General features: G+C 30.5%; 1 protein-coding gene across 1 annotated transcript in view; it reads left to right on the top strand.

Moving 5' to 3' along the window:
- Positions 1–16,829, top strand: part of LOC123661448 (lachesin-like) — a 72,117-nt gene that overhangs the window by 46,392 nt on the left and 8,896 nt on the right. Inside the window, exons 2-4 of the mRNA XM_045596438.1 lie at positions 3,704–3,810; positions 7,182–7,367; positions 14,355–14,547. Coding sequence (XP_045452394.1) covers positions 3,704–3,810; positions 7,182–7,367; positions 14,355–14,547 — 486 coding nt within the window. The remainder of the gene's footprint in view (positions 1–3,703; positions 3,811–7,181; positions 7,368–14,354; positions 14,548–16,829) is intronic.

Genomic DNA, 16,829 nt, shown 5'->3' with positions numbered 1-16,829 from the left:
GTATTCATCATAAGATTAGCAGCATTAGATGATGACTTTTAGATACAAACATCTAATTATTTTATTTTCAAATTTCGAAAACTTGCAGCTAAATTACAATTATAAAAAAATGATTTAAGTTATGGCCAATTACATGTTTTTACAAGTAGTATTAATGGATATATAGAATAAAATTAATTTAGAATAATAATTATGATAAATGAACGCACACAGGCGCATGCAAGCACTTCACGATTATAGGCAGGCTCGTGACTTTCTTAATTTCTTGTCAAGTTTCATCTTTGCGTTCTGATGGGGTAGGCTAGTGTATTCTTTTACACAAATCAATTAAAGAATTATCAGTGAACAAAAAAAATATATAGGCAAACGTAGAACCTGCACCTTTTTTTAGATCGTTTGAAAATAGCTCATTTTGCCATATATATCAACGTATTTATATTTTATGTACCCCCATACTCCATTAGTCATATATTTTGTCTTATAACTATTGAATAATTTGTATTAAAAGTAACAAGACTTTACATTAAGACCCAGTCATATTTTAAAGTTTTGAGACAAATTTGAAGTATCTTGAAGTATTTTAATAATTTCTTTACTTATTCATAAACTACTGAAATTTCGATAAGTTATTCCAGCTCAAGATTTTACCCAAACTTGTAATACTAAAACAATATCCAGCACAGCGACCTAAATAAAAGTAAGATATTTTGTAAACATTTTACTGCGTTCCAGCCTGTGACGATATTGTGGACGCCGTTGTTTCATAACGACACTTTTTACTGCCTTCAACGAGACCATTCAGTAATGTTATGTCCCCGCCATAGATGTCGTTATACACCGACGGTATTCGGACGTGTAGTACCCGGAAAATAGGGTACCGATAGAAAATGTTATAATCGTATTGTTTAAAAGTTCCTCTTCCGCTGTATACAGTGTACACGTAGGTCACCGTCTTAGTTATAGCTAAGAATATTCTAGTAAAGTGGTTGAGAACAAAGTAGTGTTAATGGTACTGATTTTTTTTTTTGGACAACGAGGCATTAATGATGCAATTTCGCTTATATTGATTTATTAATGCTTTATCTACTGGTATAACTTACTAAATATATTGTAGTTTTGTATAAAGAAGTTAAAAGATTTAATATCAAATATAAAAAAATAATTTGGAAATGTGAAAATGTGATTTATCCCTAAGATATAATGTTATTAGTCTACACGTATATGTCGACGCAAAACACTCAACATAATCTTTTATTTTACATTTTAAGTTTGATTACTTAACATCTAGTTAATAATGATAATTAATTTTAACCTATTTTTTTAGTAATGAAATAGGCAAGCTTCATTTATAAATCTTAATCGATTAATTTTTAAAACCAGTTTGTCAACATTTGTTATTACTTCCTTAGAAGGTACGAACATCAAAAAGTTAACTTTAAATTACTAAGTTAGGTTCAAAATTAATTATAAATCAAATCTTTAATTTAATTCACAATTTATTCATGAATAATTCTTTAGGTTGATTTTAAATTGTTGCTTTTTTGAATGTTCGTTGGAGATTGTTTTGAACGATGAGTGCGCTTTCTAAAAAGTTACACGATAATAATGCTCCGTTAACTGCACTATTTGATAGTAAAGATACTCACTCGACATAATGTTATTAAAACGAATATTTTACGAGCGAACATGATCCATTTCGAAGTACGATATTAACACGACGACAATATTAAAACATATCTTAATTCATAAAACTTGAGTAGTGAGTTTGTTGCACGGTCTTTGCCGAAGTGCAACTGCCACTGACAGTATCAAGCATGCAACAGCAACAAGCTCGCAACTTTGCGGTGACATCGTAGATAAGTAGCACACGATCCGCAGAGTTGCGATTCCTTTCCTGTGTCATCATTACGACAAGAGATAAGGTTCGAGCCATTGTTTCTGTAAGTAATTTAGAAGGGCTGTTTAGCTTTTGTTCTTTGTGAAACTGATGTCTATACGTACATTAGGTGATGCTATATATACTGACTATCATATAGACATCTGAACGTTTCCAAGTATTGAGCGTAGTCAGTTTATATTTAGTCACGTTCTAATCAAACCCTCATAATATGTGATTCTTTTTTATTACATTTAAAAGCCACAGTGCTTCTAGACAATGTAAACTACATAATTTGAGCAAAATAAAGACTCCTTTATCATAATAATTTTAACTTTAATTAGTAGTCAGCTTTTGTTGATAAATCTTTTTTCGTTGTCTAGACCAATTAAAGAATTTTAGAATTAGAATTAAAGAAAATTACAAAAGTCGGTTTAATCTTTATACTAACGAGCGACCTATCCCAGCTTCGCACGGGTGTTATTATTAAAGAAAAAGTAGAAGTGAGAAATGTTAAGAAGCAACATTAACTTAATTTAGTAAAAGCCGAAATTGCGCTTTGATGAGTCAAATTGGTTTGACAGCTTTCCGTCCAAAGTACGTGTTGTCACTACTATTTATTTAGGGTAAGATAGTGCGCTCAACATGCCATTTGTAATAAAATAGGGGATATGAAGAGAGCGGTAGTGCCTATCGCCCTGTGGCACCTGAGCGAGTACTAGAATTTTGTTCTCAGTAGTTTTAACTTGATATCTTCTAAAGTATTTATTCAAATAAAATATGTATATATTTAATGCTCATATTTACAATTATATCAATTTCCACAAAAGTTATATTTACAAGTCTTTTTCTGCAGTAGCAGGGTTGACTTAAAGCTTCGTCGATCGACTATAAGCTTCATTCATCAAACTGATCCACTAGTAGATATATTCACAACTATAAATAACGATCGACATCAGGTGTTTATGATAAAAACCGAGACCGACAGTTTTACGCACCTACTCTCCGAGGCACTGTAGGAAGATCCAAAGGAACAGTCACTCAGATCGTAAATAAATATTTGTACAAATATATATATGTATTAGTTAAGGAGCCTGTATGCTACTAACTCCGCACCACTACACTACAACAGTTGTCTTGTACATATCACAATCCTCTAGCACATCATTTTTACTAACCGACTTCAAAAAAAGGAGGAGGTTACTCAATCCGACCGTATATACTTTTTTTTAATGTATGTTCGACTATTTTGTCGTCTACCTACGTTACGTATTACATACATCGATATAATTGAAGTCGGTTTTTCTTTGTCTGCAAACACATTTATTATAAGGTGTTTACTCGCATTCTTAATTTGTTTTAGGTAATGGGTTTTTAACTAAATTAATTCTATTTTCTTTATTTTTGTTACCTAACGAAGGTTGCAACCCCGACCAGTAGAGTAATCAATCTTCTTCGTGTTTGTGACCTCTTTTACCACTATTTAAATATACGAAACTATAAAATTACCCACTAATAAAAGATATTAAACTAAATAAACAAATGAACAAAAATAAATGCTCAATTTTATCTATACAAATAATTTGTAATAAAATCTACTCAGTTTTGAGAAAATATTACATTATTATATCAATTATATCAATTGCTTATTGCTTTTTTTTAACAATGTAGTTCCTAATGTTGCCAAAAAACTTGTCCATCATTATTATCTACACTGGTCATTAACAAATATAATTTTACGATATTCTAAAATATACAAACACGTGAAATTTTCATCACATTTTTTTATTACGCATAATTATTCTTATAATGAAATGTTTTTGGCAGGAGGAGTAGAAGTACCGGAATTTGGAGAACCAATCACCAACCTGACAGTTCCCATCGGCCGCGATGCGACTTTCAAGTGTATAGTCGTCAATTTAGGCAATTATCGAGTGAGTACATTATTTGAAGAGTGTAATCTTACAGCCAAACCGTAAATTAATAGATATATTATTCACCTTTAATCATATATGTCATTTTAAACCAACTATCAATTCATTTAGTTTCAGTAGCAATTTAAATAGTTTATTGATCGTGTGTAGAGCTGACAAGTTATTGGTGCTTACACTTAGCCGTGAACGCCTTATCTCTGCAAACATAAATTGTATGCTAATCATTTATGTTGACTAATGAGGTGAAACGTACGAGATGTTGACGTCATACACATAGCGTATAAATTATAGGCTCACAGGGTTGAAAATCAAATACAAATATCCCAAACTAACCATTAGTCAGTTCAACTGAATTAGAAAAATGTATGTACCGTGCAAGCTCGCAATAGTGTAGACATTACCGTTTTTTTATTTTTAAACGGTTTTATTTAGCTCACCCCGTTTGTTTTATTTTTTATTTATTATTTATTCTTGGGTCAAATTTAGTAATTCAAATTTCACCCTCTTCCTGTCAACCGATTAATCTGAAATTTTGTATACACTTTGGATTTTGGTGACAATACAATTATGTTTATTCATTATCATTATAAATTCAAGATGGCCGCCGCTACAAAATGGCGGATAATTTATGTTTTATTACACCCATCAATATGGGTATCAAATGAAAGGGCTCAACAAGCAGAATACAATATACTATAAAAAATTGAAATACGAGATGGCGGCCGCTACAAAATGGCGGATAACGTAGGTTTTATCGATCCCATCAATATGGGTATCAAATGAAAGTGCTCAACCAGTATAATCAATGTACTATATAAAATTAAAATCCAAGATGGCGGCCTCTACAAAATGGCGGATAACTTAGATTTTATCAATCCCATCAACATGGGTATCAAATGAAAGGTCTCAACAAGTAGAATACAATTTACTATGCAAAATTGAAATCTAAGCTGGCCGCCGCTACCAAATGTCTGATAACAATTTTTATCAATCCCACCAATACGGGTATCAAATAAAAGGGCTTGACAAGAAGAATACAGTGCACTATACAACCTCAATATTTAAGATGGGCCTTGCAATAATGAAGCACTAAATGAATTAAACAGAATGCGAAATAAAAACTAAAAAACTAAAAACTAGAAAATAAAAATAGGTAAAAAAACTTTTTAAGTTAAACGGTTTTATGTTAAACATACATTGCAATGTTTAAGATAAATGTACTAAAAACCAAAAAATAATAAAATAGATACAGTCGTGGGAATTATAAACATATGCATAGACTAGACTAAAATAAAACCGTGGGGCACGTCAATTGTCTACAAATTATCGACTTAATGTGCGATAGAAGAATCGTTTAATTCGTCGTTAAAATAGGCAGTTGGCCCGCAGACGGTGAGGAAATTACTTACTATTTTCTTGCTCATGGAAATTCCAATAGTTATACACTCCATGTAAATAAAAGAGATGTTTCAACTAGTTTATCGTTGGACATTCACACTGCTGGCTGGCGAGGAATCGTTTCATTGCTCGTAGTTTGTCTTTAATCGACAAAACATATGATAAAAGTACTACTCGCTTACCAATATGAAACCCTAAAACTCGCTTATAATCGAGCTTGCTAGCTTGTTTCCACATTCTAGCCCTACTTATCACACGTCCATCTTTGTCGGTTGAACAACTGCCTAATTATAGTGTAACATTACAAAACAAACATTTTAATCAACGATTGTAGACAATTGACGTGCCCCACGGCTTTATTTTAGTCTAGTCTATGCATATGTTTATAATTCCCACGACTGTATCTATTTTATTATTTTTTGGTTTTTAGTACATTTATCTTAAACATTGCAATGTATGTTTAACATAAAACCGTTTAACTTAAAAAGTTTTTTTACCTATTTTTTTTTTATTTTTATTTATTCTTTATTGTACACCACACAAAGTAATTTCATACAGAATTGTAAAGAAAAAAAAAAGTATAATGCACAATGAGGCGGCCTTATCGCTCGATAGCGATTTCTTCCAGGCAACCTTAGGGTTAGGATTAGAGGAAAAAAAAAGAAATAAGTAGGTGGTGTATAATAAACGTACATCAAACAAAATGAGATACAAATAATACAAATAAAATATATATAATAAACTACTCAATATTCCTATAGGTATAAAAATACACGTACATAACAATAAAATATAAGTACACGGTAAATAATACACACATACATATATACATACATACAAACATTTATACATATATATATATATATATATATATATATATATATAATTAAGTCCTATTAAGAGACAGGAGAAATGGTCTTTTACAAGTTTTTTAAATGAACCAATGCTTTGAGCTTTGCGAATATGTAAGGGTAAAGTATTCCACAAAATAATAGCCTGAACAGCAAATGAACCTCGATAATATTTGGTCTTATGTACAGGCATTCTAAGCGTAAGATTTCCAGACGAACGAAGTACTTTACTGTGATCTCCAACGAATTCAAATTTGTTCTTCAAGTATAAAGGACTAGTTGGTTTAAATAGTACACAATACAGAAGTGAGTGAATGTTTTTTATTAATTATGTATATTATTTTGTAGAACTAAATTGCAAGAATATAAAATGTGTCCTAATAAAATGTAGCATTTTATTATATTTATTTGGCTACAAACAGGTATCTGTTAAATATAATATTACGAAACAAAATATATTATTAATATTATACTAAATATTTCTATACAATCTACGAGATTCTAAGACTTCTCAGCTACAATGGTAACATTTTTTTTTTTTAAGAAGGCGATAGATTTTTTTTAAATACACTGAATGAAATTAAGTATTCTTTTTTGTGGGTGGTATTTTGATATAATTAATACTAATAAAACAAGGTTTTTATACGAAAAAGCTGTAATTTTGCAATAAATAAAATTAACAAAAAAACCAACTGTTCTTTTTAAAGAAATAAAGACTATAAAGCAAAAAGCTTTTCGCTGTATATTTTATTAATGCAGCTATTTAAAATAACTGTAACGTAATTAATATAAGCTATCTGTACGAAATGCTATTTAACTGTTCCTAATAAGTATTAATCACTCACTCACTTACTAAAAAGTAACTAAGTGATTATAAAGACAATTAAAAAAAGTTTTTTTTTTTTTAAATTCCATTACTGACTTTATAAGGAAACAAAATGTGTCGGAAATTAAGCAAGGCGTTTATTATTTATCATTAATATAAAATAGATAAACCTTTGCATGTTAACTGAATCTTTGAAAGATCCATTCAAATAACTCACGTTAAATTTAGAAATTTCGCATTATAGCAGTATAAAAGGGAAATTAATCTCCAATTTCAATAAATCACCTTTTGTTCAGGTGGGCTGGGTGAAGGCGGATACAAAGGCGATACAGGCTATACACGAGCACGTGATCACGCACAACCACCGAGTGTCGGTATCGCACGCCGATCACTCGACCTGGTACCTGCATATCAAGAACGTGCAAGAAGAAGACCGAGGGCAGTACATGTGCCAAATAAATACAGACCCTATGAAGAGTCAGGTGAGCAAATTATTTTTTTAGTATAATCTAGGTCAAAACTATTATTATTAGCTAAAATATTTTGTAATAGGAATTCGTTTTTTTATTGGAATTTATCATAAAGTTGTGGTAGTATATCTACCACAACTTTATAATACATTATATAACCGCTAACTGCCGTGTAGGCGGTTCCTAAACACCGACGATCGCGGGTTCGCTTCCCGCTCGGAGTAGATATTTGTATTTATACAAATATTTATTTCCGGTCTGGTTTTTAATCCTTGCTCGTAATAAGTATTTATCACTCACTCACTTACTAAAAAGGAACTAATTAATTGTAAAGACATTTTTTTTTTCTTCAAAATAAAACATTATTGGCTTTATAGTATTTCTAAGGAAACAAAATGTGTCGGTTTTTATTCCTTGTGGGTCTCCCTACTGTGCCTCGGAGAGCACGTTAAGCTGTCGGTCCCGGTTATTATCATGTACCTGATAGCGATCGTTACTCATGGGGAATATATACGCCAACCCGCATTGGAGCAGCATGGTAGATTAAGCTCTGATCCTTCTCCTACATGGGGAAAGAGGCCTATGCCCAGTAGTGGGATGTTACAAACTGAAGCGTATAAGCGTAGATATACACTTGCAAATCGACCAGTATAATGTAAGTAATCTATGTACTCAAATCACACAAATCGACGAGCCAAAAAACTTATACAAAATGACTAAACCTAAAGTTTAAGGGTGACACGTGGACTCATTTTTGAATGTATATTTAGCAACCGTTGTACTAAAACTATCATTTTTTATACAGATAGCTAATTACGAGTAACTGAGCGTTTTAAAATACATATTCTAATTTCTAAATAGCCGTTTTTTCAGAAAAGGAACTATAACGGTAAACCGATGTAGAGGTACGACGTCAATGTATTATATACATTACAAGCATACGCTTAATTTAAAATCAAATGCAAGTAATTGAATCAATCAATGTCCCAATATTTATAGATTCAAAAGTCATTATTATTTAAACACCTTCCCTTTTTATTGTTTTTTAGACAATAGTTTTTTTTAGGACAGTTTAGTTCTTGTCTTGAAAAAAGTCCTAATTCAGTTGTTGTCAGTAATTAATAATAGTAAAAGACATCAACATAAACAAAAATACATAATTTAGATACTAGTCTTATTAATGCACATAAAATTTACTTATTAAATATCTAAAGAAAGAAAGAAAATTTGTTCTTTGGCCATTAATAAAATAATATTAAATATAAATAATAATATTAGTAATAACTAATGAAAGTGATAACAAAAGAAGTTTAAAAGAACAATAATAAGAATCTCAATGGACTCCTAAACCACTTAACCGATTATAATAAAATTCGCACACCATGTGCAGTTCGATCCAACTTAAAAGATAGGCTATATTTTATTTTGATATATTATGTTATTATTATATTTCAGGAAAAAATAAGGCGATACGAAGTTCGCCAGGTCAGCTAGTAATATATAAATAAGAGAAAGAACGCCAAAAAAGATAATAAGACAGGAAAAAAGGCCAATCAGGATTCTGTCTTCGCTTTTATAAATAATAAATTTCTATAAATAAATATATAATTTAACTTCATTTGTTATACGTATTTTAATTGAAAATATTTTTACAGCAACAATATATAATACAATTATCATAATCAGAAATATTATATTGGAATACACAAAAAGCTTACACTAATTTACTCTGGAATAATAACGACTTTTGAAACAATCGTAATCATGATTGTTATTGTTCTAACTACTTCTATCAGAGCTTAAAATTACATTAAATATCATTAAATTTTACGTGGTAACATTTCTAAGCAAATTATTATTTTACAACAAAATTAAATAAACGGTGAGTAAGTAAACGATATAAAATTTAAATGTGCTTATTAAGTGTGGTTAGAAATCAAACAGCAAAGACGGTGAAAATCTACTACTGCGACATTTACATTACTTTTTATAATTGTTTCCATTTAAAAATAATGTTTATGCTTCTAAATATTGAAAACCGTATTCCTAATGTATATAATATTTTCGATATATACCTTTGTAGATACAAAGTGTCTACTGAGTAATGAAACAAAATAAGTCTACATCTGTCTGAGAAAAATCGAAATACGTATGTTTTTGCTTGATTTATTTCTGAGAATAATATCAGTTCATTTTATAAATATTGTTATATTATTAAATTCTATTGTGTTTATATTTTTCAGCTTATGCTATAGCTATTATCAGCTTCTACTAAGAAAATCCTTAGTTATATGAATAAAATTAAAGTGTCTTTATGTGATTTCAAGGTACCTGTATCAAGTGTATAATACACTCAAGTGTATAATACAAAAAAGTGTAAAAAACAAAAGAAAAATTAAAATGTCATTTACTGTCCAAGCTGTTCGGCTTTGGAACTCCCTTCCTTTGCCCATCAGACGCGTTGAATCCCTTCCAATTTTCAAGAAGTCGGGGAAACACTATTTCTTTCAATTTTAATCCTTCTATCTAGTCACATATTATCTCCTGTCCTCACTTTGAATCTTATCATAATAATTCATTAACTTTATATACGTCTATGTATGTCTATTACAACTTTCCATTTATATATGCCATGTACATACATATACTTTATTTTAATTTATTATTATTTTTTTTTTACATTATTTTTTTGTCTAAATATATTGTATATGTTTAGGTAAAACTGTACACCTAAACTGTCTACAAGTCTAGAAGAGATCGCTCATTAGCGATAAGGCCGCCTTTTGTACTTAACTCCTATTTTTATTTTTGTATTTTTGCTCACTCTTGGTGTACAATAAAGAGTTTTTATTATTATTATTATTATTATTAATGTTTGTCTGTCCTGTTTTTCTGTTTATTCGGGTTAATTTTCGGAACGGGTAAACCAATTTTTATGGAACTTTCACTAGAGGAAATTGTATAGCAAAATATAGGCTACTTTTAATCCCGAAACTCGGGATTTACGAGGGATAAACCGAGTTGAGCGCGCGCAAGTACTACCACCCAGATATATATGAAATAACCAAACGTTTTCTATTAAATACGACAACTTTTGCGAGCAAATCTAAACATCTAAGCTAAAAAATGTGTTTGTTTGTTTAAACGCGCTAATCTCAGGAACTACTGGTTTGAATTGAATAATTATTTTTGTTGGATAGCCCATTTACTTAGAAAGGCAATTATTATTTTATTATTAGGCTATTTATCCTCAAATGAACGCAGGTGAAACTGCGGGGCACAGCTAGTCCATATTACTACGTATACATTTTCTAGTTAGATACATTATTACATCAGTCAGTCAGTCAGTTTAGCCTATTGCAATCCCCCCCCCCCCCCCCCAAGTTCGCGCCAGACATCCCGGTTTTCCGCAATTCTCATCCAGCCTACACAGGCAATCTTACGTAGATCGTCGGTCCAACGGCCGGAGGACATCCTACACTGTGTTTGCCAAGACGCGGTCTCCACTCAAGGACCCGTCGCTCCAACGGCCATCGGTCCTGACACACAGATGCCCACTGCCACTTCAACTTGCTAATTCTGTGGGCTATGTCGGCTACTTTCGTTCTCTCGCGTGTAGTCTCATATTATTTACATGTATAAGCATAATCACGTTTCTTATACTGAAATAATATGAAAATAAATTTTAAAAAGTCATCATCAATGAGGTAGTAATAAAATTACCATAACGAACATCGTAAAACAAATTGCCTCTTCTGCCTGTTTAACATTCGACGCCCGCTTCAGTATATCGTGCTCAAAACTGAAAGGGTTTCAATTATTTCAAAATGTGATTATTGAGTCGAAAAGCTGCACGATATAATGCATTTTATGAAAGCCGCTTTTGATTCAATTCACTTCAACAATCATATAGAATCCTTCCTATAACCGTAGTATTAATCTTAAATTAATAACACTTAATAACACTTATAGCGTCTAAATCAAGTATTTTTGAATAGAAATCTTTTATGCGTTTTTAGCGTATGCTTTATATTTTAATACTCTTATTTTGTAAATATGTTTAATATTGTAAAATTATTGATTGACTATACCGACTTTATAACTTCCGTTCAAGTAATAAACCACAAAGTTTTCGAGATGAAATATTTTTTCTAGATTATTAGTAACTGTAAACGTGAATGAATATTTGTGAGTTTGATAAAGAATATATTTATCAATTACTAGAAACCCGCCCCGGCTTCGCACGGCTGATACTAAATATAAAATAAATATTTGCAATATGAGCGCAAAAAAATATGTTTATTTACGATATCAAATTAAAAACCTCTAAAACTATCAGTGTTTCTCTACTATATTATGCATGTACTATACATATTAACCTTTCTCTGAAATCACTCTATTTACTTAAGAAAACCGCATCAAAATCCGTTGCGTAGTTTTAAAGATCAAAGCATACAGACAGCGGGAAGCGACTTTGTTTTATACTAAGTAGTTATATCAACCTAAATCTTGTGTTCAAAGAAAGGAAAAAAATATATAATTAATGGCTCAATTTAACTGAAATATAAGGTTTTATAACAACAGAAAATAACGCCCAAGTTCCATGTTTATTAAAAAATCAGATTTAGTAAAAATCTTTAGTAAACTTTCAATTTTAAGATACACACTCAATTTTAAGATAGATACAAAACAACAATGTAAAACAAACATTTTAGTTTTTCAACGGCTCTTTTCAGCATAATGAACATTATGTGACAGTAGATAGATAGATAGATAGATACTCTTTATTGTACACAACAACAATCAACACAATAACATATCACAAATAAAAATAAAATAAAAATAAAACAGTGTACAAAGGCGGTCTTATCGCTAGAGTAGCGATCTCTTCCAGACAACCTTTGGGCATATAGGACACAGCGTAGTGAAAAAGCGGTAGGGGAAGTGTATACAGAGAAGTGACAATTAGTGTCACCTAGAACAATATCAACTATCGAGTATAAATACACATACATATACAGCACAATACATACACACATACATAGATACATACATACAAACATATATATATATATACACACACATATATATATATACACAGACATACATACACATATATATACATACGCATAAAAATACTATACCTACATATAAACGAAATACATATAATATGAATAATAGCATAGAATACAAAATACAAGTGAAGCGATACTCCTACAATATGTTATGCAGAGATAAAAACAATTATGACGTACTAAGTGACAAATAGTGCGCCTTGAGGTATTTTTTAAAGCAAGACAGGGATTGGGCTTGTTTTATAGGAAGAGGTAGAGCGTTCCAAAGTTGAACAGCTTTAACTGAAAAAGAATTGGAGTAAAAAGTAGAACAGTAGTTGCTTCAAGGCAAATTCTTTGTTATTAGACCATTTGAAATTATTTTTGACCAGTGAAGTTGTTTTTACGTTTAAACTACGATATTAAAATACAAGGTGTAATTATTTAATGTAACGGTTTCTCATTTTCATTTTATTATATTTAAATTATTTAATATGTACGATTTTTTTTTTTTTTTTTTGTGTTACCCACAATTAGGAATTCTAAACATTTTGATTCTAAACTTTTTCGGTTCGCTTAAACCGAAAGTAAAAATCATCATATCAAAGGTTTCGCTCTAGCGAGTATATCGTTCCATAGCTTAATTGGCTAGAGCGTCGACACGGTATGTCGAAGACGCGGGTTCGAATCCCGCTGGAGCGGTCAATTTTTGATATGATATTCAAAAATGTTTAGAATTCCTAATTGTGGGTAACACAAAAATAAAAAAAAAATCGTACATATTAAAAATAGCATGGTGTCGTCTCCTGTCAAAGATTTTCATTGTAATATGAAACTTTGAATAGTTACGAGTCTCTGTAAAGAACTCACTATAGACGGCGCCACGGTTCGCTTAAACCGAAAGTAAAAATCATCATATCAAAGGTTTCGCTCTAGCGAGTATATCGTTCCATAGCTTAATTGGCTAGAGCGTCGACACGGTATGTCGAAGACGCGGGTTCGAACCCCGCTGGAGCGGTCAATTTTTGATATGATATTCAAAAATGTTTAGAATTCCTAATGTGGGTAACACAAAAATAAAATCTTAGATATTAAAAATAGCACGGTGTCGTCTCCTGTCAAAGATTTTCATTGTAATATGAAACTTTGAATAGTTACGGGTTTCTGTAAAGAGCTCACTATAGACGGCGCCACGGTTCGCTTAAACCGAAATTAAAAATTATCATATCGAAAATTTCGCTCGAGCGGGTGCATCGTTCCATAGCTTAATTGGCTAGAGCGCCGACACGGTAAGTCGGAGACGCGGGTTCGAACCCCGCTGGAGCGGTCAATTTTTGATATGATATTCAAAAATGTTTAAATTATTTAGTTCTAAACTGTGTAATCCTAAAAAAATATATGATGATATCATTAAAGTAAAAGGTACTCTCTTATATAAATTATTATTTTTTAATTACGAGTTTGCAAAATATATTTAACTCCATAAAAAGCCATGAGCTCTTATTTCAAAATACTTAAAACCTCGTTTGTTTTTAAATTCTACGTTTTAAATGCAAAATCTGATAAAATATTTACATTTTTATTATTATACAACTGCGTCGGCATTACATTTTTATTATCAAACAAGTGTAGGGGCACCTTGATACTGCTTGTAATTTCGTAAAACTTTTAATATCTAATTAAAAATAACTTACTTTTACGGGATTCTGAAGGCGAAATTGTCCAGGTCAATCGTGTCTCATAATTGAAATAATTTATCAACCTATTTAGATAAATTATATTAAGTAATAAAATCTTTAAATTAACTAATAAACTAGCTATAACACAAGTAAATAAAATAAAATATGTACTTAGGTTAATTAAATGCTGGATTATACGTATATACAGTGTCTTCTACAAAAATATTTGAACAAGTAATAAGCTTCTCTAAATTTTATTTTATCAGATGGGATACCTAGAAGTGGTAATACCACCCGATTTTATCCCCGAAGAAACATCAGGAGATACGATGGTTCCCGAAGGTGGCACGGCGAGGCTGTCATGTAAGGCGCGTGGAATCCCTCAACCAAGAGTTATGTGGAAACGGGAAGATGGACAGGAAATTGTTGTTAGAGATAACACTGGAGCTAAAACTAAAGGTAGAAAACAATAACTTTAATAGTAATATTTTTTATAATTATCTCCTTATTTAAACAAGGTAAAAAAGTTAAAAGGTTCTTTAACAAAGAAAAAATAGCTATATAATCTTGTATTAGTCTATAACATTAAACAAGGTATTTCCATCTCCTAGCTCTAGACATAGTAGTAATTAAATATACCTACCTACTTGGTGAAACTACTTTAAGCCTTAGTTACGCCTTTATTTTGCAGTTAAAGTTACATACTTTATATATTCCTACTACAGCAGGTACGACCAATTTGTCTGATTGCGCTTTGCTAAACGCGACGTTTCAGTGCAGCTCAATTACTTCATTATGCAATTGTTACCGTTTAATTGTTATCTCATACGATTTTAATTTTGAGAAATCTAAATGAAAAACAACTGTTATAAAACTCGAACACATTAACATGAACAAAGCATTACTTGATTCCTGAAGAAATACTATTATTTTATGATCCTTGTACTAAAAATGAACATGTTTATCATCTTTGGGAAACATTTGCAGAGTTCGTTAATAACTGATGACTGTAATTACGCCCACTGAATTATTTGAAAGGCATAATAAATAAAATAAAACTTATTTAACTTAAAATATTGACACAACCTTACTTGTTTGTTCCTTTATTCAATTCCCACTAATTTCACACTCTTGTTACAAGAAAATCTTGTTAAAATTTCCAACCTTTAACCTTCCTATACCGTGAAAAGGTGTGAAACGTATACTTCGCACGGTCTATGGGACCGAAAGTATTAAAAGCGTTTTAATGGATTATTTAGTAAAATTATATCATGAAATAAAGTTTGATTATAGACAGGAATATATAAAAATATATCAAACAGAGACTTATAGGAAATATTTACTTTTATTACCATCTAACAGTTGCTCATTACAATCTTGGAAAAATAGCTCAAATTTTATTACCTACAAAAAAAAAAGAACATAATTATATAGAATCAGGATGAAAAAAATTTGAACCACTTCATATAACTCAACAGAGTAATCAGGACATGTCATAATAGCATGATCCATACAAAATATATTTTTACAATATATGCAATTATACAGTACAGTCTATTGTACTTTTTTTGAAAACCAGTAATTAAAACATCCTTTTTTGTTGTGTTCTATAACTGTGGGCTACCCTAAAAGCAAATTTCATACAACCGCTCCTCTTATGTATTTTTCGTCAATTTTTAGGTTAGGTATATGATGTAATCAAAAATAATTTAAGGTATTATTATATAGAAATTAATAGTCATTAAAAAAAAGTAAAACTAAAAGTATTCTAAAGTATTTCTTTTATAATTTTGTGACGTAAATTCGCATCGGTCTGACATAGCGATCGATGTCGTGAATACAGCGATATATTGCGCTTCATTAATTTGAAGATAGCCATGAATCATGAGACTAACAAAAAATCCATAGTTCTAAAGATTTCCACTTTTTTTAAATAGGCAAAAGTATATCGTCAGTCAGACCAAAGCGTGATTATAGGAAGGTTAATAAAATACTTTTTATTTCGTCTACTCAATTCCAAATACATTTTTTTATCTTGTAGTTGATTATATTTCATGTATACCATCTACGCCAATATTTTAGGTTTGCTCTCTAGTGATAATATTAAGAATTATTTAATATTTTTGGACAGTCAAAAAAGCAATTAGTTTTGCGATTCAGGGTTGATAGCACAAATAATGATCCAATAATTTAATTCAAACAATTAATTTTAGTTGTATATGAGGGTTTGTGTATATGTTATATATGTATATTGTATGAATTGATTCCATAATCTCTTTATATTACTTGTTTCAGAATATACTTTGAAATCTGTTTGTTAACTTCGCAGCCTTATTTTTCTTTTACTTTTCAACAACATGCCTAAGATATTATAATGGGTAATCAAACCTCGCGCTCAAAAGTTTCTTATTAATGTTTCTGATATAAACTGTAAGGAAATACATATGTATTTGTACTGTCACTTGTAACGTCTATATATCTCATCTTTGCTTTCCATCATTCAAGTTTGTCTTCGTACGCAAACAAATCTTGTGAACACATTTATTAAAACAAAAATATACCAAGATGTAATAATATAACAAGGTATTGTACAATAGTACAAAATCATGTTACGTACAATTACTATACGTAGAATAAAAAATAATATATTTTTTAGCAATTTATAATGTAAATAATTATTTTAAAAACATAAGAACAATATTAGCTTAGCCAAAAATATTAGTTAAGGATTTATTCAAATG

Source organism: Melitaea cinxia, chromosome 1 (assembly GCF_905220565.1).
Source record: "Melitaea cinxia chromosome 1, ilMelCinx1.1, whole genome shotgun sequence".
Lineage (NCBI taxonomy): Eukaryota > Metazoa > Arthropoda > Insecta > Lepidoptera > Nymphalidae > Melitaea > Melitaea cinxia.
The sequence above is the reverse complement of the archived record's forward strand: the minus strand, read 5'-3'. Positions and strand labels throughout refer to the sequence as shown.